Consider the following 26,204-nt stretch of genomic DNA (forward strand, 5'->3'; position numbering starts at 1 on the left):
CTTTTTGACAATGCCCCTGCTCATCCTAGTTCTGAGAAGTTAATTAGTAAGGATGGCAGAATTAAATGTCTTTTTTTGCCTCCTAACAAAACTTCAGTTTTTCAGCCAATGGACCAGGGAATAATTGCAGCCTGCAAGAGGCTGTATAAGAACTTTTTGGAAGAAGTAATGGTTGTGTTGGAGGATGAAGAAAATGCAGAAGAAGATACAAGAGGAGCCAGGATCTTCAGAATCTATGAGCTTACATCATTAAGTCTGCGTTCTTTAACTTTGCAGCTGCTTGGAAGGAGATGCTTGGAAAGACTACGAATTTGGCAAATGGTTGGAAGAAGCTGTTGTACAATATTGAACCGGATATGGATTTTGAAGGATTTGAGGCAAATGACTTCCAGCGCACCCTTGTAAATGCTGGAAACCGGGAAACAACTGAAGATGATGTCCTGAAATGGCTTGAAAATAATGAAGGTGATCCTGGCTACCAAGTCCTCACTGAAGAAGAAATTGTGGACGAGGTTCAATATGGCAAGGCAGAGGAAGAAGAAGACATTGAGGAAGAGCAAATTACACCAGTACGGCCTACGCTGTCTGAAATGAGAAATCTCATGGACATTGCCATCCACTACATAGGGACATCTTCTGAACCTGAAATTGTCCCTTACTATGAACATTTTCGGCAGTTCAGAGCAATCATTATTAAGAAATAACATCAGAGTGGCAAGCAACTGAAGCTGGACACTTTCTTTAAACAAACTTCACCGACTGCCACTCCTATTTCACCTCAAACTGCTTGTACATCTCAACCATCTACAAGTAAATAGATGACACCAGTGCCTCCATTTGTGAACATTTCAGAAGAATCTGAAGCTGAGGATTCCCCTTCACCTCTACCTTCAGATACTGAATAACGACTACTGTACTACTACCACTATGGTCACGACAAAATACTCTTCAACTACGTTGTCAAAAAGGTAAGTAAATATTAGATATAATTTATTAATTTTTAATAATTTTATATTGTACAGTACTGTATATTGTATTAAAGCATTTTTTTTTTTTTTTACCTTAAGAACAATAAAAAATGCCCTCCCAGGTTACATTCGATTTAATGGACTTTCAGCATTAACAGACACCCCTTCTCCCCTATTAGTCCATTAAATCAAGGGTTTACTGTATTACAATTTAAATCTTACTATTCTCCTGAGCTACTGGTTATACTACAATATTATTCCCACCAAAAACACAGCTATGATAGCAGTAGGAGTAGTGAGTTGTAACTTACAAAATCACTACCTAAATTTAAAAAATAAGCTAACGAACAAAACTAAGCCTATTCAATCTATTTGTAAAACACAAATTAATACGCTAACTAATCAAAAATAAGATAAAATTTCAATTAAAACTTATCGACTTGCAGCAGCTACAAAAGTGTACATCTTCACCAAGCGACACCTGGCAGCCAACTTTATTTTAAAGTAATAAGCACATAACAGCATAATTAAGTATCAAAAAAGTTTTATTTTCACCCATTTTTAAAAATTTTATATATATATATAAAAAAAATACACAGTGGCAATACAATAGAGATATATGAAATTTCAAATGAAATTCAGATGCCACTTTGGAGGTTAACTGCCTAGCAACACAATCTTCTTTTTGCTTCTCAGTGTTAGCTGCCATCAAGCAGTTCATGCTCACAGTTTGTCAAGCTTTACATGTTGAGGATACTCCTCTTTGAGACACCTAGAACAAAGGACCTTTTTTATTTGTAAACTGTCAATTATTTGTAAATTTATTCTCTGAATTGTAATTTTTTTATCCCCTCTAACTTGCATGCTGTACAATGGGCAATTGTAAATAGCAATCAATTGAATAAATAAAATAAAAAATCAGATAATTAAATTTTGAATGAAAATATTTAGAATTTTTGTTAAAAATAATTAAAATTACATATAAGATATAAGAACACAAAATTACATATAAAATCATAAAAGAAAAACAATTAATTAAATTTTAAAATATAATTTATATAATAATTTACTGAAAAAGCTTATGACCAGATTCCTTTTGAAATAGGTTTTATTTATCAGTAAAATTGATAAAAAAAAAAAAAAAACAGAAAATATTTTGACTGATTTTCAAATCCCAAGAATTAGCACAAGTAGAGGCATATGACACAAGAAAAGGTAAAAAGGTAAACTGCAGCCATTATCAACCCACTGCAGGATGGAAGCCTCCTCAACAATTCATGTTGAGGGAAATGGACCATAATCTGTCACGCTGGTCCAGTGCGGGTTGGCAGTTCGACCATATTTAGCAGTCAGGGGCTTGAACCCCAGTCTACTCAAGGGGCGTGTGCTATTGCACTCCCACTCATGACCACTCAGCTATGGAGGCCTGACACAAGAAAGCAAGCTTATATAGCATCAGCCAAAAAAAAAAAAAAAAAAAACAACCCCTTCATATTTCACTCACACATTCGTTCCAAATGTTTGTCTAGTTCTGCCTTGAATTCATTTAAGCTATCAACTTCAATGACAGATGGAAGTTTGTTCCAGCAATCAACTACCCGCTGGCTAAAGGAGAATTCCGGCACATCTGTTCGACAAGTGTCTTTCCTCAATTTCAGTTTATGCTCCCTCAGGTAATCTGAGCAAGAGGAAGAATCCCATCAGCATTGAGCCTGCTCAATCCATTCAAGGCCTTATACACCTCAATCAGATCACCTCATCAGATATGACTCTGATGAATATAATAACAAACTGTACAGGGAAAAATAGTGGGCCAGTAAATCAGAGAGTCTTATAATGGGGGATTTTAATTTCCCAAATATTGACTGGAATTTGTGGGTTGGTCACACACACTAGCAAGGCTTTTATGGATTTATTGGATGATTGTTTTCTACATCAGCATATTCGGGAGGCAACTAGAGGGAGTAATACTCTTGATTTGATTATCAGTAGTGATTCTTCATGCATTAAGGATCTGCAGATAGAGGAAACACTAGATGGCAGTGATCACAGTGTGCTGAAGTGGGATTTACCCAAAGAGGTAACTACCATCAGGGGTAAAGGGAAGGGTTATTGCTTTCGTAAAGGTGGTCTACAATGGTCTGAGACTATTTAAATTCTATACAGTGGGACCAACTGATGATGCTACCAACAGCAAATTCAAAATGGGAAGCATTCAAAGAACTTATCTTGGCAGCTACTAGGCTTTACATACCAACTAAGAAATATTGTTCAAGGTTTAGATCTAAATGGATGTCAGATGAACTAATGAGACATATGACAGTGAAGTAAAATGCTTGGGATACATATAAATTAACATGTGACACAGAAGCCTATGATAGTTATAAGTTGATCTGTAACCAAGTTACAAAGTAGGTTAGGCAGGCAAAGGCAGATTACGAGAAATCTTTGGCAAAGGATGCAAAGAAAAACAGTAAAGAGTTCGTTTCTTATGTAAACTCTAGAAGGAAGGAGATGAATCAGATCGGTCCACTTGGTATTGATGATTCAACTGTTGATGATCCTGCTCTAGTAGCTAACAAACTAAATGAATATTTTTCATTGACATTCACACATGAGGAGTTATTCAGCGAGGGGAATGCCAGAGATGTATTCAACTCTGGCAGTAAGGTAGATAATCTTGTAATAACTGAGAGTAAAGTGGAGGATAAATTGTTGAAGATAAACACAAGAAAGGCACCTGGGGTGGATGGGATCTATCCAGTTATATTAAAGGAGGCAGCAAAGGAAGTAAGCAAACCCTTAGCCGTAATTATGAGAGCTTCCTTGGACTCAGGGGAGGTACCCATAGACTGGAGAAGTGCAAATGTGACCCCAATTCACAAAGGAGGATCAAAGGCTGACACAAGTAATTATAGACCTGTGAGTTTAACTTCTGTTCCAGGAAAATTAATGGAGGCACTGTTTAAAGAAGCACTAGAGGATCATCTAGACAAGACTTCAGTTGCAGCTCGGACACAGCATGGTTTTGTTAAGGGGAAGTCTTGCCTGACCAATTTGATTGGATACTATGATGCAGTCACAAAAGAACTGGATGCAGGGAATAACTTTGATATTATATATTTGGATCTTAGAAAGGCTTTTGATACTGCTGCACAAATTAGAGCAGTGTGGCATTGGAGGCAAATTGCTGCTATGGATAAAGGGGTGGTTGAGGGGGAGAAGACAGAGAGTGGTAATTAATGGACACTGCTCATCGTGGACTAATGTTATTAGTGGAGTCCCTCAGGGTTCCGTGTTGGGTCCATTATTGTTTTCCGTATTTATAAATAATATTGATAATATTGATCAAGTTTAATGTCCAAGTTTGCAGACGATACAAAAGTTGGTAGGGTTGTTAAGGACACTACTAATGCTATGCTGCTGCAACAGGATCTGGAAAGGTTGAGCAGATGGGCTGAGAGGTGGCAAATGAAGTTTAACATTGACAAATGTAAAGTACTACATATGGGAAACAGCAATCCCAGAGCAACGTATCAACTCTGTGGTACTACACTGACAGTGGTAGAGAATGAAAAGGACCTGGGGGTAATTGTGTAGGCAGATATGAAGTTCTCTGAGCAGTGCAGACGGGCTGTAAGAGTAGCGCATGGTGTCTTTTCAATGATATACAGGAATTTTTCTAGCAGGGATAAGGAGGTGATCATTTCCTTGTATAAGGCAATGGTCAGGCCACACCTTGAGTACTGTATACGGATCTGGAGGCCTCATTTTAAGAAGGATGTAGAGCTGCTGGAACGAGTACAGAGAAGGGCAACAAGGTTAGTGAATGGAACAAAGGGTTGCTCTTATGAAGAAAGGCTTAAGTTTTGCAAATTACAGTGTCTGGAGACTATGCACCGCTGAGGTGATCTGATAGAGGTGTATAAAGCCTTGAATGGTTTGAGCATGCTCAATGCTGATGGAATTCTGCCTCTTGCTCAGAATAATCACCTGAGAGGGCATAAATTAAAATTGAGGAAAGGCAGATGTAGGGTAGATTTGTGGAAAATTGCCTTTAGCCAGCGGGTATTTGGTTGGTGGATCAGACTTCCATCCCTTGTTGAAGTTGATAGCCTAAATAAATTTAAGGCTCAGCTGGACAGGTATTTCGAATGAATGGAAGGGTGAAGTGGAAGTTTTTTTTTTTTTTTTTTTTCCTGGCTGATGCTGCATAAGCTTGCTTTCTTGTATCATATGCCTCTTCTTCTTCTTCTTTGGTCCTTAGCTGGTGGCTGGAGGAGGCGGTTGGCCATGCAACCAGTACTCTGGTGTCGGTGCTGCAGGGTTTCGGACTTGCTCTGTGATGTTCTTCCATGCGTTACGATCCATGGCATCAGTCCTAGCCTGATTAAGGTCGAGACGTCGGCTCTTCAGGTAATTTTCCACTTGCTTGGCACACGTTTTCCTAGACGTGGTCCGTTGAATGCTCCATTGGGTGGGTCGTTGTCTCCAAAGGAGTGTGGATGGTATTCTATTCGCGCCCATTCTACATACGTGGCCAAACCATCTAAGCCTTTGCTTCTGGATTTGGTCGGCGATAGTTGGTTGCTGTTGGCATCTGGCGCGGATGGTATCATTAGTGATGTGGTCGGGAAGTGAGATGCCAGAATCTGCCGCAGGCATTGCATTTGGAATACCTCAAGTTTGTTTAAATCTAGCTTGAGACAAATCCATGTTTCCGATCCGTAAAGGAGAATGGGCAGGATCAAAGTCCGGAAGAGTCTGATTTTAGTCTTTGAGGAAATGTTGGTCCTCTTCCACAGACACCATTTGAGCTTGTTGTTTGTTAGTTGGTTTTTAGGAGCATTAGCAACGAAGGCCATATTGCTCCGGGATATGCGGTGGTCATTCCCTGACCTTTCCGCATCCTCCGTATTTGGTGGTGACGGGCTCGAACCCCGGTCTAATCAAGAAGCGTGTGCTATGCACTGCTGCTCCTTCCCACCTGGCTACGGAGGCACCACCACCATTTTAGCGAGGCAAACGCAGTGGCCACCTGTCCAATTCTGCTGTGGATCTCCACGGTGGATGCAACTTTCTTCTCCTGGACCAGCGACCCAAGGTATTTAAAGTCCTGCACTTGCTCGATCTGGACAACTTCGAGATAGATGATGGCTTGTGACCCATCTGTTGTCAGGGCCTTTGTCTTCAGCATTGATCTTGAACCCATATAGCCGGGCAATGCGGGCAATGTCGTAGAGGATGTCGGTGTCTTCAGCGTCATTTCCGGCAAAGATAGCACTATCGTCGGCAAACATCAAGTCAGTCACATAGTGATCCTTGCCATATTGTATACCCCGTCTGTTCCTGAATGCTTGCCTCATAATGGCGTCGACCACAATGTTAAAAAGCAACGGGGAGGCCACGTCTCCTTGGCGGACTCCAGTTTGGATGGTAAATTCCTCAGATAAATCGTTCTGGATGCGCACCTGGCTGGTTAAACCATTGTATGCAGTTTGGAGGAGTGTGATGACTTTTCGAGGTACATGTTCGACCTCTAGCAATTTTCATAAGGCGGGCCGGTGGACACAGTCGAAAGCAGACTTAAAGTCAATAAAAACAATGACGGTTCGCTGTCCACACCGGATCCTCTCCTCCATCAGTTGACGGATGGCGAAGATTTGATCACAGCATCCTCACCCTGGTCTAAATCCTGCCTGTTCTTCTCGACTGGTTTGTTCGCGATGTTTTTGCAGCCTTGACAGAATGATCTTCATAAGGACCTTTCTGATGATGGAAAGGAGACTAATGCCATGGTCTCCTTTCCATCATGTATAAAGCCTTTATTGGTTTGAGCATGCTCAATGCTGATGGAATTCTTACAATCTTGATTATCACCTTTCTTGTAGATTGGCACGATAATGGCTTTCCTCCATGTCTCTACTAATGCTAATGCTAATGTCTTGAGCTCATTGTGGTTCTGTCTAGCACTCAACCCAGGCCTAGCAAAACTAAGCGATTCTACCCCTACGTCAACGCGTTTCTTTCTTTCTTTCTTTTTTTTTTTTTTTTTTTAAGGTCCTAGCCGCCGAAATCTCAGGAAATTAAGTGGCAGGACCTGCCAGAGTGAAACAGACTACTGGGTTCCTGGTCTGCTTCCACGGGGCGTAAGTGGGGAAACGTTGGGCCTCAGTAGGGGCCCAGCGGCTAAATGACCAGATGAACAACGGTACAAGGCATCACACATATACAAAGTCCATACACTTTTAAATCTCTGGATTTTCCAGTCAACTGGTTCACCCACAATGTAAACTACGCGGAGATGGGGGGAACCCCTGGTGCCGTTTGACCCTAAAGACACTTTACACTTATCCACTATGCTCAACAACAGCAAGTACAGATATATATTCAAAGAAGGAAGGAAGGAAGGAAGGACATGGATGACATCAAACTCTATGCCACAACTGAAAATCAACTCCATCAGCCACTCTGGATCAACAATAGTTTAGCACTGACAAATATCAGGATGCAATTTGGTCCAGTCAAATGCAACACCCATGGATGACATCAGGGACATCCAGGCATGCAAAATTACCAGCTGAAGACTGGTGAAGAGATTGAAGCCATGACAGAGAGAGAGAGAGAGAGAGAGAGAGAGAGAGAGAGAGAGAGAGAGAGAGAGAGAGAGAGAGACAAATATCTAAAGATGATGGAGGCTCACCAGTTAGAACACAAGGAGATCAAGGCCTGCCTGACTAGGAAATACCACCAGAGACCGAAAAGCCTGCAAAATGAAAGCTGAATGGTGGTAACATGGTCACAGCCATAAATACACAATCCCAGTACTAATGTACTCCTTCAGCATCACAGATTGGAAAAATACCAAGCTCGAGTAAATTATGAAATTGACAAGAATAATAATAACCGAGAACGACAAATACTATCTGAAGTCAGTCATTGAGAGACTGACCATAGCCTGCTGTAAAGAAGAATGGAGGAGACTGACCATAGCCTGTGAAGAAGAAAGGATTGACTGACCTCATTGAACAAGAGAAGAAAGCCATTAAGAACCTGGAAACACAGCACCAATATACCAAGCCATTAGAAAGATAGACAAACAGCACACAATTAATTCGGCTCTGGAGAAAATGTGCAAGGCAAAATGGGTAAAATTTTTTTTCAGCCTGGTCTGTGCTTGTTAACAGGAGAGACTGCTTCTACAGAGATGGGATACACTTAAATAGAAAGGAGGCAAGAATATTTGCTGATGCTATCAATGCAGTGTTAGGTAGGTCGGAAAACTGCTAGCTTGAGGGGATTCACAGAATAAACGGTTCAAAGTAGCTGCAGGCAGAAGTGAAGGCGATTCTTGCAATACTTCCATTAGAATAAGCAGCGGCATGGAGCGAGGGGAGTTGGGGGTTAGCATTAGCAGAGGCATTTGATGCAAGAAAGCAAGCTTATGCAGCATCAGCAAAAAAAAAAAAAAAAAAAAAAACCACTTCCACTTCACCCCTCTGTTCGTTCAAAATACCTGTCCAGCTGAGCCTTAAACTTATTTAGGCTTTCAACCTCCACCACAAGGGATGGAAGTCTGTTCCACCAACCAACCACCCGCTGGCTAAAGGCAAATTTCCGCACGTCTATCCTCAATTTGAATTTATGCCCTCTCAGGTGATTTTTCTGAGCTAGAGGAAGAATCCCATCAGCATTGAGCATGCTTAAACCATTCAAGGCTTTATACACCTCTATCAGATCACCTCGCTGGTGCCTAGTCTCCAGACACTGTAATTTGCAAAACTTAAGCCTTTCTTCGTAAGAGCACCCCTTTGTTCCATTCACTAATCTTGTTGCCCTTCTCTGTACTCGTTCCAGCAGCTCTACATCCTTCTTGAAATGAGGCCTCCAGACCTGTATACAGTACTCTAGGTGTGGCCTGACCATCGCCTTATACAATGGAATAATCACCTCCTTATCCCTGCTGGAAAAATTCCTGTATATCATTGACAATACTCCATGAGCTACTCTTGCAGCCCGTCTGCACTGCTCAGAGAACTTCATATCTGCCTGCACAACCACCCCCAAATCCCTTTCATTCTCTACAACTGTCAGTGTTGTACCACAGAGTTGATACGTTGCTCTGGGGTTGCTGTTTCCCATGTGTAGTACTTTACATTTGTCAATGTTAAACTTCATTTGCCACCTCTCAGCCCATCTGCTCAACCTTTCCAGATCTTGTTGCAGCAGCATAGTGTCAGTAGTGTCCTTGACAACCCTGCCAACCTTTGTATCGTCTGCAAACTTGGACATTAAGCCCGATATGCCATCATCAATATCATTTATAAATACAGAAAACAATAATGGACCCAACACTGAGCCCTGAGGGACTCCACTAATAACATCAGTCCACGATGAGCAGTGTCCATTGATTACCACTCTCTGTCTTCTCCCCCTCAACCACCCCTTTATCCATAGCAGCAATTTGCCTCCAATGTCACACTGCTCCAATTTGTGTAGCAGTCTTCCATGTGCAACAGTATCAAAAGCCTTTCTAAGATCCAAGTATATAATATCAAAGTTATTCCCTGCATCCAGTTCTTTTGTGACTGCATCATAGTATCCAATCAAGTTGGTCAGGCAAGACTTCCCCTTAACAAAACCATGCTGTGTCTGAGCTATAACTGAAGTCTTGTCTAAATGATCCTGCAGTGCTTCTTTAACCAGTGCCTCCATTAATTTTCCTGGAACAGAAGTTAAGCTCACAGGTCTATAATTACTTGTGTCAGCCTTTGATCCTCCTTTGTGAATTGGGGTCACATTTGCACATTTCCAGTCTATGGGTACCTCCCCTGAGTCCAAGGAAGCTCTCATAATTATGGCTAAGGGTTTGCTTACTTCCTTTGCTGCCTCCTTTAATATAACTGGATAGATCCCATCCACCCCAGGTGCCTTTCTTGTGTTTATCTTCAACAGTTTCTCCTCCACTTTACTCCCAGTTATTTCAAGATTCTGTAGCTTACTGCTAGAGTTGAATACACCTCTGGCATTCCCCTCGCTGAATAACTCCTCATGTGTGAATGTCGATGCAAAATATTCATTTAGTTTGTTAGCTACCTGAGCAGGATCATCAACACTTGACCCATCAATATCAAGTGGACCAATCTGATTCATCCCCTTCCTTCTAGAGTTTACATAAGTAAAGAACTCTTTGCTGTTTTTCTTTGCATCCCTTGCCAAGGATTTCTCGTAATCTGCCTTCGCCTGCCTAACCTCCTTTGTAACTTGGTTGCATATCAACTTGTATCTATCATAGGCTTCTGTGTCATGTGTTAATTTGTATGTATCCCATGCATTTTTCTTCTCTGCCATATGCCTCATTAGTTCATCTGACATCCATTTTGGCCTAAACCTTGAACAATATTTCTTAGTTGGTATGTAAAGCCTAGTAGCTTCCAAGATAAGTTCTTTGAATGCTTCCCATTTTGAATTTGCTGTTGGTAACATCATCAGTTGGTCCCACTGTATAGAATTTAAATACTGTCTCAGTCCATCGTAGTCGCCTTTACGGAAGCAATAACCCTTCCCTTTACCCCTAATGGTAGTTACCTCTTTGAGTAAATCCCACTTCAGCACACTGTGATCACTGCCACCTAGTGGTTCATTTATCTGCAGATTCTTAATGCATGAAGAATCACTGCTGATAATCAAATCAAGAGTATTACTCCCTCTAGTTGCCTCCCAAACATGCTGATGTAGAAAACAATCATCCAATAAATCCACAAAAGCCCTGCTAGTGTGTGAGTAACCAGCCCCCAAAATCCAGTCAATATCTGGGAAATTAAAATCTCCCATTATAAGACACTCTGATTTACTGGCCCACTCTATTTCCCTGTACAGTTCCTTATTATACTCATCAGAGTCATTAGGCCTATAGCACACTCCTACTCTCAATTTTGATCTCCCAATGTTTATGTCACACCAAACTGACTCCACACTGCACTGTCCAGCGATGTCGACTGGCTTCACTTCCTTGGTTTTTATGTGTTTCTTAACTAATAGCATAACACCTCCCCCCTTCCTATCCTGTCTATCCTTTCTGTAGACGTTGTACTCCCCAAATTGCAGTTCCGCATCCCTTATATCTGTGTGACACCACGTCTCTGATATCCCAACAATATCTGCCTTCAATGTTTTGAGGGTTTCAGGGACTGATGGCAGTCATTGTGAAACAGGTGGGTATGGGATGTGTTAGGGTAACTAATAATAAGAATAGGTACATGTATACTTGCATTTATACCAATGATAGAAGTATAGTAAATAAATTTGATGAATTTAAAGTGTTGGTCAAGACATCAAAGGTGGATATTGTTGGGATAGCAGAGACATGGTGTCACACATATATAAGGAATGCAGAAATGGAATTTGGGGAGTACAATGTGTCAGAAAGGAGAGACAGGATAGGAAGGGAGGAGGTGTTATGCTGTTAATTAAGAAAAACAAAAAATCAAAATAAGTGCATCCAGCTGATATAGATGAACAGTGCACCGTTGAGTCAGTTTGGTGTGACATAAGCACCGCGAAAGCAAAAATAAGAGTAGGAGTGTGTTATAGGCCTAATGACTCGAATGAGTACAATGAACAATTGTACAGAGAAATAGAGAAGGCTAGTAAATCAGAATGTCTTATAATGGAGGATTTTAACTTCCCAGATATAGACTGGAACTTATGGGTTGGTCACTCGCACACTAGTAAGACTTTTGTGGATTAATTGGATGATTGTTTTCTGTAGCAGCATGTTCGAGAGGCAACCAGAGAGGGTAATACTCTTGATCTGGTTATCATCAGTGATCATTCGTGAATTAAGAATTTGCAGATAAAGGAACCATTAGGTGGCAGTGATCACAGTGTACTGATGTGGGATTTAATTAAAGATATAATTACAATCAGGGGTAAAGGAAGGGGTTTTTGCTTCCGTAAAGATGATTATAGTGGCCTCAGACAGTATTAAAATTCTGTACAGTGGGACCAACTGATTATGTTACCAACAGCAAATTCTAAGTGGGAAGCATTCAAGGAATTAATAAGTGGAAGCTACTAAACGTTTCATACCTATTGAGAAATACTGTTCAAGGTTTAGGCCTAAATGGTTGTCAAATGAACTAATGAGACTTGTGGCGGAGAAGAAAAATGCATGGGATGCATATAAATTATCAGGCGACACAAAAGCCTATGATATATATAAGCTAGTCTGTAATCAAGTCACAAAGGAGGTTAGGCAGGCGAAGGCAGATTACGAGAAATCTTTGGCAAAGGAATGCTAAGAAAAACAGCAAGGATTTCTTCACTTATATAAACTGTAAAAGAAGGGGATGAATCAGATTGGTCCACTTGATATCGATGGTTCGACTGTTGATGATCCTGATAGTATTTTGGATCTACATTCACACATGAGGAGTTATTAATATTTGAAAATGCCACAAGGTTAACAAATTGTAGCAGGGTGCTTAATGATTTTGTAATAACTGAGAACAAAGTGGAGGAGAAATTGTTGAAGTTAAACTTAAAAAAGGCATTTGGGGTTCACGGGATCTATTCTATTATATTAAAGAATAGTGGCAAAGGAACTAAGCAAACCCTTAGCCACAATTATGAGAGCATCCTTGGACTCAGGGGAGATCCCCACCGACTGGATACGTGCAAATGTGTATCAAATTCACAAAGGGGGATCGAAGGGTGACACGAGTAATTACAGACCAGTTAGTTTAACTTCTGTTCCGGGTAAAATAATGGAGTCACTGCTTAAAGATGCATTGCAGGATCATCTAGACAAGACTGCAGCAATAATTCAGACACAGCATTTGTTTGTTAAGAGAAAGTCTTGTCTGATAAATTTGATAGGATATTATGATGTGGTTACAAAGGAACTGGATGCAAAAAACAATTTTGATATCATATACTTGGATTTCAGGAAAGCTTTTAACACTGTTGAACATGAAAGACTACTGTACAAATTGGAGCAGAATGGTATCAAGGGTATGTTACTACAATGGATAAAAGGACGGTTTAGTGGGAGAAGACAGAGGGCGGTAATCAATGAGTGCTGCTCTTCGTGGATTAATGCTATTAGTGGAGTACCACAGGGTTCGGTGTTGGATCCACTGTTGTTTTGTATATTTATCAATGATATTGATGAAGGTATATCAGGCTTAGTATCGAAGTTTGCAGATGATACAAAGGTTGGCAGGGTTGTTAATGACAGTAATGGCAGTGTGTTACTGCCACAGGATCTAGAAAATTTAGGCAGATGGGCTGAGAAGTGGCAACTGAAGTTTAACATTGAAAAATGCAAAATACTGCATATGGGTAGAAGTAACCCCAGAGAAATGTACCAGCTGTGTGGTACTACACTTAAGGAGGTAGAAAATCAAAAAGACCTGACAGTAATTGTGCAGTCAGATATGAAGTTTTCTGAGCAATGAAGACAGGCTGCCAGGGCAGGTCATGGGGTGTTGTCAATGATATACAGGAATTTTGTTAGCAGGGAAAAGGAGGTGATTGTCCCTCTGTATAAGGCAATGGTCAGCCCACGCCTTGAGGACTGAGTGCAGGTCTGGAGGCCTCATTTTAGGAAGGATGTAGATTTGCTTGAACGTGTACAGAGAAGGGCAACAAGATTGGTGAGGGGAATGAAGGGATCCTCTTACCAAGAGAGGCTTAAGTTCTGCAAATTGCAGCAGCTGGAGACTAGGCACCTGCGAGGTGATCTGATTGAGGTGTATAAGGCCTTGAATGGGTTGAGCACGCTGAATTCTGATGGGATTCTTCCACTTGTTCAGATTACGAACCTAAGGGGGCAAAAATTGAAATTGAAGAAGGACTGATGTAGAATAGATATGTGGAAATTTGTCTTTAGCCAGCAGGTGGTTAATTGCTGGAACAAACTTGTATCTATCGTTGTGGAAGTTGATAGGTTAAATAAATTTAAGTGGGAACTGCACAAATATTTAGAGGGGATTGTTTTTTTTTTTTTTTTTTTTTTTGGCTGATGCTACATAAGCTCATACGACTGCTTTCTTGCATCACATGCCACTATTACTGAACCTCAAAAAGGAGACCACACAGACATAAGAAACGAAGACAGAAAGATGGGCAAAGAAGACACTCCATGGCAGGCACTATAATGACCTCCATCAAAATTACATAGATAAGATGGCTTTCAATGCTTGGCTCATGAATGGAAGGTGATTTCCAAAGACCGAAGGATTCATGTTTGCCATCCAAGACTATATAGTCAACACAAGGAACTAAAAGAAATACATTGGCAACCCCCCACCCCAAAAGAGTAACAGATGATACATGTAGAAGCAATCCAGCACATCAACCAGACAGAGTACAGTCACAGACACAACCAGAATCTATAACCCCAACATTAGAAGTTTAAAGAACATGCTTTCTGAATTAGAAACACTGATGCTTAATTGTTTGTTTGATACATACTGCCTTACAGAACTTTGACTTACTCTTGATATCACCGATCTTGTTATTCAGCTGTGATGAGCTATTGCTGTCTGGAATAACCATATTCGTGTACGAGGCAGAGGTCTCATTATGTTTGTGAAATTTGATTTCATTATGTTAAAAATTGAACAACTACTGTCTAATTTTTTATCAAGCATTATTTATTAAATGTCAACTTGGCCTATATTTGTGTAACACTAAAATCTGTACTTGTATGCATTTCAGGAAGCTTCTTTTTTTTCCAGTATTTTTGATATGAATTGTTGAAAAAGACAATTTGAAATAGTGAAACTATTATTTGTACTCACTTCAATTTATCCATTCCTTCACACAAAGAGTATTTAGATAAAAAGATCAATTCTATATACTCAATCTTAATCAAACTGTAAAGTTCCTACCAGGCAATCAAATATTTTGGATTTTGCTGTAGGAATGGATACTTGCTATTTCTAAGTCTATTAAGTTAAGTTCTGAAAATGATGCATGTAAATAAATGAAACAAGCAATGTACCAAAGTTAATGAATTTTATGATTATTAAAGAAATGATAATCATAAAATTCATTAACTTTGGTACATTGCTTGTTTCATTTATTTACATGCATCATTTTCAGAACTTAACTTAATAGACTTAGAAATAGCAAGTATCCATTCCTACAGCAAAATCCAAAATATTTGATTGCCTGGTAGGAACTTTACAGTTTGATTAAGATTGAGTATATAGAATTGATCTTTTTATCTAAATACTCTTTGTGTGAAGGAATGGATAAATTGAAGTGAGTACAAATAATAGTTTCACTATTTCAAATTGTCTTTTTCAACAATTCATATCAAAAATACTGGAAAAAAAAGAAGCTTCCTGAAATAATGATTATTAAAGAAATAATATGAATTAATGATTATTAAAGAAATTATTAAGAATTGAAATAATGATTATTAAAGTAATTAAGTTGTGCAATTTTTTGATAGATCTAAAAGCATGACTACTAAAATATCTAACACTATTAATTTATTTTATATACCACTATTCATTATAGATTGTCCAATTTGTTTAGGTGCAGGATAGAGGAATTAATAAATTAATATTTAATTAATTAGTTAATAAATGAAATTAATAAAAGTCTATTATAAAACTCCTCACTAGTTTTGTTTTGAAATATAAAAAATTTGAAGTTATTTTGATAAAATTAATATAAATATAAAAACTAACCTTTAAAGATCTTTGAAGGATTCCAATTGGGAAATTAGAAACAGGATCAGTTGTTAGCCATAATCGAAAATCAGGATGAGGTTTGGTAATTTTTTCTGCATACTTCTCTAAATCTTGGAGCCAACGGACTAATAGATGGCAGTTTTGTAGCAGCAGCCAGTGACCACGTAGTGCTGCCGTATCAAGTAAGTGAAGAGCTGCCTATAGGGACATTATTTCTATTTAATTATCAATTTGACTAAATATTAAAAAAAGTAACAAAATCAGCAGAAGGGTACAGTTATTAGTTGAAGTAACCCTTTAAAAAAAGAATATCTCTCACACTTCAGAAAATTATGTATACTTAAAAATACTAACATTCAATAGCTCATCTTTTTTTTTTTTTTTTTTTAATTAGCAAACTAAAACAGAAAAAATTAGCATTTTAATTAGCAAACTAAAAAAAAAAAAAAAACAGATAAAACCATTACACACACCTCCAAGAAAATCAAATGATAATTCTATGTGATAACTTATCAATAAACAACTTATCACCTTATTTGAAAAGTAACTAGTAGTAAGTTTTTGATATTCTCAAGACTTATTTATTTCCATTTTAACTGTAAGGTTTGATACAAGGATGTAATTAAAAACAAAGTTGAAAAAGGAATCCAAATTTATCACTTGTAAAAAAAATGAAAATTGAGATGAAAGAACCAAGGGTTCAAATGCCACTTTTGTGGATTGTCCTCAGTTTGTCCAAAAGTCTGGGAGTTTTTAAAATTTTGAGTATATATTTTCTTTAGATTGGAGGAGGGGCCAGAATTTGAAGTTTAATTTCCTTTTCAACCTTATTTTCAATTTTATTCTTCCAACTGCATTAAACTTTATGGTTATAAAAAGGAGCTGTCTCGTAAATATCATAGCTTTAACTGCTACATTACTTACTAGATAGTTTACTCTGAAAGTTAAAGCATATAATATTAATATATTAGGCCGCCGTAGCCTAGTGGTCAGGCGCATGGGTGCCTAAGTACACGTGCCTTGAATGACCGGGAGTCAAGCCCGTGACTACTGAATACGGTGCTGTTTCTTGTATTCAATCTATCATGCGAACTCCTCTGACCGTTTGGTCGTCCCGGAGTATAAACAGAAAATTTATTTATTTATTATTTAATATACAGATGACATGAAAAGACTTCATGACATAATATACAGATTAAAAAAACAGATGATTGTTTATTAGAAGAACTTTCGAACATAAAGGCAAATAAAGCTCTCAAAGTTGATGGCATATACCCAATCATTTTGAGATAGGTGGCCAGAGAGGGTACTGAACTATTGAGGTTAATTAAGAGGGCATCTTTGGAATCAGGAGATTCCTCTGGACTGGAGAAGTGAAATGTATCACCAGTACATAAAGGTGATTCTAAGAGTGAAGCAGGTAACTGCAGGAAGATTAGTCAGACTTCAGTAGAGGCAATGATTAAACGTGCAACCACAACATGGTTTTGTTTAGGGAAAATCATGTTTAACTAAACTAGTGAGCTATTTTGACACAATTACTCATGAGCTGAACGTAGGGAACAATTTCAATAGTTTTGAAGTTTGGATTATATTTAGATTTTAGCAAAACCTAAATAAGAAAGGTTCTAGGTTAGAGTGTAGGATAGCAGCAGTGCAGAAGGAAAAGGGTTGTGATCAATGGATATTGTTCAGATTGGTGTAATGTCAGAAGTGGATTCCCCGAAGGATCAGTTCTTGGACCCCTGTTGTTTCTGATTTTCATATACGACATCGACAAATGGATAAAGATGTGGGAGTTACAATATAAGCAGATATAAAGTTTTCTGAGGAAGCTGGGAGAGCCCACAGTGTCCTATTAATGATTTATCAATCATTGTCCTGTAGAGATAGGGAAGTCATAATACCACTGCATAAGGCAATTGTAAGACCACATTTGGAACACTGTTTCCAAGTATGGAGACCTTATCTGAAAAAAGATAGTGAGCTTCTTGAAAGGTTCCAAAGACAGCCAACTCACATGGTGAGACTGGCAAAAGGGCGACCATACGAGGAAAGACCCTGATTATGTGGGCTGCAGTGCTTGACAACCAGGCACCTCAGAGCATGAAGGTGGCATCATTTTAAGTATATCTCATATTGTGAATACCTTCACAATGAGTTGCCATGACTGCAATAACTCGAATAAGTAATGCTTCACAAATGGAGAAGACATTGATGAAGATAGGGACTCACATCTGGTGAATATGGACAGGTACACCCAAGATCCTAAGCTGGATGTCATCATTCTTCTCTTTCTTGATGATTCCTTTCTACTTCTGACTCTTGTTCTCTTTCTCTCTCTCAGAGAAATTCAGAAATTTGTTTTTTGGCTGGTGCAGCATAAGCCTCAGGCTTCCTTGCACCATATGGCTAATAATAATAAGTATTATTATAATTATTATTATATTAATAATAATTATTGGAAGCATGGCTGAACACTGGCGAACTGCAGAAAACTCATCATAGTGAAAAAATCAGGAAGCACACGAACCTAAGACTGGAGTTCAAAGAGATGTGGCATACCACAGGTATGGTGCCAAAGACCCTACATAACAGCCTATCAGCAATAGGCCTCTCAGCGAACACCAACAAGGAACTCTAGAAAGTCGCAATCCTGAACATCTGTAGGATAGTCAGAGAGTTCTCCAACCAACAGTAACACCAGACATAACAACAACCACCCTGTGTACTGGTAGCAATATCCATCACGAGGTGGAATCCCCAATCAGGGAGAAAAAAAAACAAACAAAAAAAAAAAAAAAAAAAACACAATAATAATAATAACTGGGGTGCAATGGCCCAGTGGTTACGGCACTGGACTACTAGCCTGATGGACCAGGGTTCAAGTACCACCTTGGCAAAAGCGGCTCTATCACACTGGGAGACCAGTATAATAATAGTAATAAAATTAGAGTAATAATAATAAATAAATTAATAGTAATAAAAATTAATAAATAAATAAACATTGTGAAAGTTGCTCCAAGGGACCTACCTACCCCAAGGTCAGAGGAGTGGCTAAGGCAGATTGTGGCCCCATTTGGGGCTAAGAAGTGGCAACTAAAGTTTAACCTTGACAAATGTCAAGTACTGCATATGGGTAGAAGTAACCCCAGAGAAACGTACCAACTGTGTGGTACTACACTTAAGGTGGTAGAAAATGATAAAGACCTGACAGTAATTGTGCAGTCAGATATGAAGTTTTCTGAGCAATGAAGACAGGCTGCCAGGGCAGGTCATGGGGTGTTGTCAATGATATATAGGAATTTTGCTAGCACGGAAAAGGAGGTGATTGTACCTCTGTATAAAGCAATGGTCAGACCACACCTTGAGTACTGTGTACAGGTCTGGAGGCCTCATTTTAGGAAGGATGTAGATTTGCTTGAGTGTGTACAGAGAAGGGCAACAAGATTGGTGAGGGGAATGAGGGGATCTTCTTACCAAGAGAGGCTTAAGTTCTGCAAATTGCAGCAGCTGGAGACTAGGCACCTGCGAGGTGATCTGATTGAGGTGTATAAGGCCTTGAATGGGTTGAGCACGCTGAATTCTGATGGTATCCTTCCACTTGTTCAGATTACGAACATAAGGGGGGATTAATTCAAATTAAGAAAAGACAGATGTAGAATAGATGTGTGTAAATTTGCCTTTAGCCACCGGGTGGTTAATTGCTGGAACAAACTTCCATCTGTCGCTATGGAAGTTGATAGGTTAAATAAATTTAAGGAGGAACTGGACAGGCATTTGGAGGGAATGGTGTGATTTCTTTTTTTTTTGGCTGATGCTGCATAAGCTCATACACTTGCTTTCTTGCATCACATGCCACTACTACGACTACTACTATTACTACTATTTCTCAGCCCATCTGCTCAACTTTTCCAGATCCTGTTGCAGTAGCATACTGTCTTTATTGTCATTAACAATAACACTGCCAACCCTGCCAACCTTTGTGTAATCTGCAAACTTGGACATTAAGCCTGATATACCTTCATTGATATCACTGATAAATACACAAAAGAACAATGGGCCCAGCATCAAACTCTGGGGGACTCTGCTAATAACATTAGTCTGCGTAGAGCAGTGTTCATTTATTACCACTCTCTGCCATCTCCCACTCAACCATTTCTTTATCCATTGCAGTAACTTGCCTTTAATGCCATACCGCTCCAATTTGTACAAAAGTCTTCCATGTGCAATAGTATCAAAAGATTTCCTGAAATCCAAGTCCAGGCAGTTCTCGCTTTACGAGTTCCCGGGTTTACGAGTTTTTTTTCCCAAGTATCAAGTATCAACAAATTCGAAGATATGAACATTAATTGCAAAAATGAATGTTAAAGATTCATAAATACCGCATTCCAAACCACGTGCCTAGCTATACAATACAGTGTACCCCGCTTTATGATATTAATCAGTTCCAGAGACACCATCGTATTGTTAAAATATTGTAATGTGAACCCAATAATACATTGTGTTTTTTGGTAATTCGTTTGTTGAAACGAATCCAGTTATCCAGTGAAAATTTCAACTCGGAAGTTGAAATTTTCACTGGATAACTAAGCTATTTATCTCTAACATGTCATTTTTAAGGTCGCAAGCATGACCTTAAGGCCATCTAAAAGGTTGTGAGCGTGGTTTGTAAATTGTATTAGTTACCAATTCAAATCACTAAAATACACTACCCTTTCATCGTTATCATATGTTCCGTTATAAGAAGCAATTTTAAACACCTTTGTGATATTTTTCTAAAGCACATTTCTGGAGGTCAGGACCATAAAAGAATAAAAACAATTTGCACTTTCCGGTTTATTGGGCTTTTCTGTTACTGCAAGCAATTATAAACAGGTAGTAAACTCGATCTTCTTGCATTTGCAAAAATACCGATAGCTGGAATTGTGTGGTTTTTTACATTATTATGGTGAAATGTGTTTCTCCTTTACTGAAATCTTCAATTGTATAATAAACATAAATAAATTTTCAGAATCATCTCTTCATTCCTTTTTTTTAAAGCTTCGTAAACTTGTTATTCTACGCGAATCGTGTTAGTTGCAATTTGTGTGTGCCTTTAAAAATTGCTTATGCATGCGATCGTGAAATTTATAATTAAAAGAGAAGATTATCTTGGAAATAAACACCTCTTGAAACATTTCTGAAGAAGATGACTCGTTGTGTAACAAACCAACGAATGCCGAGCCAATAAATGAGTGATCAGCGAGTGTGAATTTAGTCGATGAAGATGATGATGAAGAATAAATGTTCTTTAACATTTGTAAGTCATAAATAATTTCTCTATTATTGTAATTTGCTTGATTTTAGAGGCTACGCTTTCATTTCTTTGGATAAATAAATCATTGTTTAAACATAAACTAATTAGCTAACCAATTTCATTGTTGAGAACGTAACCCCGATTTTTAACTTTATGTCTATCGGAAATAAATTCCCGCTTTACGAGCGCACGCTAGGAAAGAATTAACTCGTAAAGTTAAGAACTACCTGTATGTGATATCAAAATTATTTTTAGCATCCAGTTTCTTTGTGACTACATCATAGTATCCAATCAAATTAGTCAGACACGACCTCCCTTTAACAAACCCATGCTGTGTCTTAACTATTACTACAGTCTTGTCTTGTCTAAATGATCCTGCAATACTTCTTTAAACAGGTTCACAAGTTAAACTAACAAGTCTATAGTTACTTGTGTCACCCTTTGAACCAAAGCTTACATCTCTCACTTATGTCTGTATCATGGTTATTTTATAGAGGTTGCCAGGGGAGTTCAAGTATTATATCACAATGCAATTCATGCTGTTTTCTTCATAAGTTGACAAAATTAGTAGTACAATATACTACATCAAAAACTCATAGCAGCAATTGGCAAAACAAATGGCACAAATTTAAACAATAAATTCAAACAATATGAAGCATATAGTATATGTTTTATGATCTGAAGTGGTATTTTTTGCAATTGAGCCTTGTGATACCTAATGCATCTCTCACAAAAAAAACAATTTTTACATTTTTTATTGTATAAGTGGTTAAGTTAGTTTTTTTTCCCCCCTTATATGGTTATGCACCATAATAAAAAAAAAAAAAATGTTGATGGCCTCATTTCCCAGTTGTTTCTCCTAACAGTATGCCAGGTAACAAGCTAAACAATTTATTTATAAAATTATTTTTATAATCCAGTTAAATAAAAACTTTTATTAAAATATAAAGATGAAGTATCTTTCCAGATACTTTATCTAAAAATGGAAGGGTGTGGGCAGGAATGCAAAAATAGTTACACTGGAATAACTATTTTTGAATAACTATTTTTCCTTGAATATGTTCTAAGTGTCAGAGCAAATCTGACATTTAAGATATGCAAGCATTTTTCTTATTAGAAAACTTCCAATTATCTGACATGCTTATATGGCATTGAAAATTATATATTAATAGTTTTCAACTTTGACTGACACTGGCTATAAATAAGTGAAACTGTATGTAATGATTTTCTCTTGTATGCAATACAATTTACATTAGATAAATACAATTTGCTACAATAGAATATATTGATTGTTTTATGCAAAAATAAAACTTCTAGTATGGAACCTATGCAAGAAGAATTACAATAAGAAAACAAGTTATGGGATAATTGCATTATTCATCATCATCCAAATCTGATACTTGGTTTCCTTTGTCCAACAGGTTTCCTGTCAGCCTTTTAGCTCTCTTTCTTCTATTACTTGCTTGGCATCACTGATCTACCTCCCTCTTGGTCTACTACTGAGCACATTTCATTGATTTTCAGTTTAAATAATTTGCCTTCTCCTATCAGGATATTCCCATCCTGTGAACAAGGCGATCAGCCGAAAAGCGTTGTTTGTTTAAGGACGGGAAACAGCTGTGCATTTCATTTAAATTGAGTGTTCAACCAAATTTTAATTGTGATTTTAATCTTTTTTATTGTAATTTTAATTATTTATTATCAAAAGCAGTTTTAATTTATTTATTCTGACACAATGTCTTCTCACACTCATGGTCTTGCTGCGTTGGTTTGATGTGTTTCGAGGTCATGTTTGGGCTCTCGGCTTATGATTCCGTTGCACGTCGAATTTGATCGTATCTCTACGAGTGAGGGAATTCATTAATTTGTTTTTTTTTGATCTTATTTTATTTGTTGCATTTGGAGAGAATTTACTGGAAGCATTCCATGAAAAAGATTGAGATAATCTCTTACTTTTTTTTAATATATTGAAAAATTGTGGAAGTTATTGAGCGTTGCAGCTCTGAAATTTTTACTAACTTCTACATATCCATACCATCCTATGCGGGAAAATATTGCAAACAAGTCACTGAGTTGGAATTTGTGAATATTGTTCTTTGTACCTTCTGAACTGTGTCTTGAATGTGCCATTTATACTGTTGACAACAACATAAGGGCAATAGCACTTATGTTGCTGTCTAGCCAAGTGAATAACAATAAAAATATCCCAAAAAAAAAAAAGTGCAACCATGAAAAGTGGGTGGTTTTATCACAATGGTATACTTTCCACTATCAAGAAAAAGCTTCTCAAAGGTCACTACATTTTTTTTTTTTTTTTATGAAAACCCCAAACACAAGAGATATTAGAACATAGAGTACTTAGTACTGTGCTTGGGTTGGAGGTTGAGAAGATAAAAGAAGATATTTGTTGACATTAGACTTGAACTTCTGTAGACTGTAATTTTCAGGAAATATGTATGAAGGAAGATTGTTCCAGAAAATGGCAGTTGAATGGATAAATGAGGAAGATGAAAACTTGGTTCTGTGAGTTTGAAGTTTGACAGTAAGTGGATGTTGGTGGCACATGTTTGGATTGTTTTGAAAGAGAGAGCAGGGAACTATAGAAGCCAATTCAGAAGAACAGAGCCCATGGAAGTATCTCAAGAAAAGGCATGCAGTAGAAACAGTACGTTTAAGAGCCTCTGTTAGAGATGAGTCATTAATTAACCTAACTGCCCTCCCCTCTTATGAATGGAATCTAGAAGCCTCAGATAGGTTTTGGGGGAACCACCCCAGATGTGGAAACAATATTCCATGGTAGGGCTGACTTGCGATTTCTACAGAGTGAACAGCTGTTTGGAAGAAAAGTAACACCGAGAGCGAAAGAGAAAACCAAATTTTTTAGAGGCAGAGGAAGCAATATTTATAATGTATTTGTGCCAAGACAGATAAGCAGTCAGGGTAATCCCCAAAAGAGATACAGTGAAACTTCTCCTAACGGACACCTCTCGTTAACGGACATCTCTCTACAACGGACATTTTCAAATTCCCCAACTCACCTCTATTGGTTTTAACATGTTTGCAGCTTCTGTCTAGCGGACATTCTCTGTAACGGACACGGACAGGCAATCTGCACTGTTTCGTTTAGATTAGTACTTAATTTGATCTCCCCACAATGGACTGCGGGAGAGCTCACGGTCCTTTTTCTAGGAACTTTTCTTCCACGTATTGCCTCAATTGTGTGCTTATTTTCTATTTCTGATTCTCTGAATTTTATCAAGGTTCACGTCGCAGTTCTAAACCCTTTTTCAAGAATTTTAAGGCACGTGTAAAACTTCTGATGAATTCAGTGTGTGCAGGGGGGGGGGGATTTTGTCGGCCTTTCGTCTTTTCAGTTTCAGTTTTCAGTTTTGTTCAGTGTCGTATGAAGTGCACAATGTCTTCTAGTAAACATTTAACTTTAAAAGATAAAGTCGAACTCATTAATGCGTATGATCGTCAAAAAAATAGTGTTAGCAATCTCGCTGCAAAATTCAAAATCGGGAAGACGCAGGTAAGCGACATCCTAAAAAAAAAAAATGAAATGCTCAAACAATTTTGGCAACACGGAAATTATCAGATTCAAAAATCATTCCCGAAAACTGTTGGACTTCAAATTGACAATGTTACGTATGAGTGGTTTTGTCGCGAATGTGCTAAAAAAATTCCCATTAATGGGCCTATTATTAGGGAAAAGGCTTTGGAGGTTGCGAAATCTATGGGAGTAAATGAGTTCAAAGCTTCTGTGGGATGGCTAGACAAGTTCAAAACTCGGCATAAAATTTCTTGGAAAACCGTAAGTGGTGAAGGCGGATCTGTTAATACTGGGGTTGTAACAGAGTGGACTGTCAAATTGGAAGATTTATGTTGTGATTTTGAAGCTAAGGATATTTACAACTGTGACGAAACAGGGTTGTTTTTTTAAAGCTCTTCCTGAAAAAACCATGAGTCTAAAAAACGAAAAGTGCCAGGGCGGAAAACTTTCTAAGGAACGCTTGACTGTACTATTGTGTACAAATTGCTGAGAGACTTTGAACAACCACTTGTTATAGGAAAACCACAAAATCCTCGTTGTTTCAAGGGCATAAAGTTGAATCTTTTGAATGTTGACTGGAAGTTTAATAAAAAAGCGTGGATGACACGAGATATCATGAGCGAATGGATAAGTCACTTTAACCAAAACATGATTCGTCAAAACAGAAAAATTATTCTTTTCATGGATAATGCTGCATCTCACCCACACACTGAATTGTCCAACATTCAAATCGTTTTTCTGCCACCAAACACATCTGCAGAGTGTCAGCCCTTGGATCAAGGGATAATAAAAAATTTTAAACTTCACTACAGAAAACGTGTTTTAAGACATCTCATTGCAAACATGAACGATGTAAAATGTGTGAGTGACCTTGCAAAGAAAATCAGCATCCTAGATGCGATTCAATGGATTCCCTCTTCAGTAAACGCAATTAGAAAACAAACTGTCGTGAACTGTTTTGTAAAGTCTGGCTTCTCAAAAGCAAAAATTGAAGTTGTGAACAGCAATGTGGAGCACCAAGAAGAACAAGAACTTCAACATCTATTGATAATGTATGATACTTCAGCTACAAGTGACCCTGGCTACAAAGATATAGACTCGAACCTCACTACAGAAGATGGTGCTATAGATATCAACGACATTATCATCGATATTTTTCAAGAAGTTCCTCATGAGGATGAAGAAATGGAAGGAGATCATTCTGTTGAAAAACATATTAACGACGAACCACCGATGAAAATAGAAGAAGCGTCATACAAAGCAATCGTTTAAAAATGTTTTTCGCCGCTGAAGAAGATACTGAAGGATTTTCGATGGTTTCTTCACTCCAAACAAATGTTGAAAACAAAATTATCAGCCGGAAGAAGGTGCAGAAGAAAATAAGTGATTCCTGTATGTATTTTTCTTAAGATAAAGTCATAATATGCATAGCACAATTGTATGTATATTATTTACAAAAATATTGTGCAAAATCTGTATATAATTTAATTTAATTTTACATTAAACATTTAACGATTTTTCTTTATCTCTTGTATATGTAATTGTATATTATTTACAAAAATATTGTTCAAAATCTGTATATATTTTAATTTAATTTTACACTAAACGTTTAACGATTTTTCTTTCTTTCTTCTTTTTTTCTCCCTCAGACTTCTTGTTAGCGGACACTTCTC

General features: G+C 37.9%; 1 protein-coding gene across 1 annotated transcript in view; it reads right to left on the reverse strand.

Annotated features, from left to right (window-relative positions):
* Dhc98D (Dynein heavy chain at 89D) overlaps window positions 1-26,204 on the reverse strand; it is a 971,787-nt gene that overhangs the window by 150,356 nt on the left and 795,227 nt on the right. The window contains exon 48 of the mRNA XM_090387912.1: window positions 15,677-15,877. Coding sequence (XP_090244038.1) covers window positions 15,677-15,877 — 201 coding nt within the window. The remainder of the gene's footprint in view (window positions 1-15,676; window positions 15,878-26,204) is intronic.

The sequence above is a fragment of the Mastigoproctus giganteus genome, chromosome 2 (assembly GCF_048544385.1).
Source record: "Mastigoproctus giganteus isolate SK-2022 chromosome 2, ASM4854438v1, whole genome shotgun sequence".
Lineage (NCBI taxonomy): Eukaryota > Metazoa > Arthropoda > Arachnida > Uropygi > Thelyphonidae > Mastigoproctus > Mastigoproctus giganteus.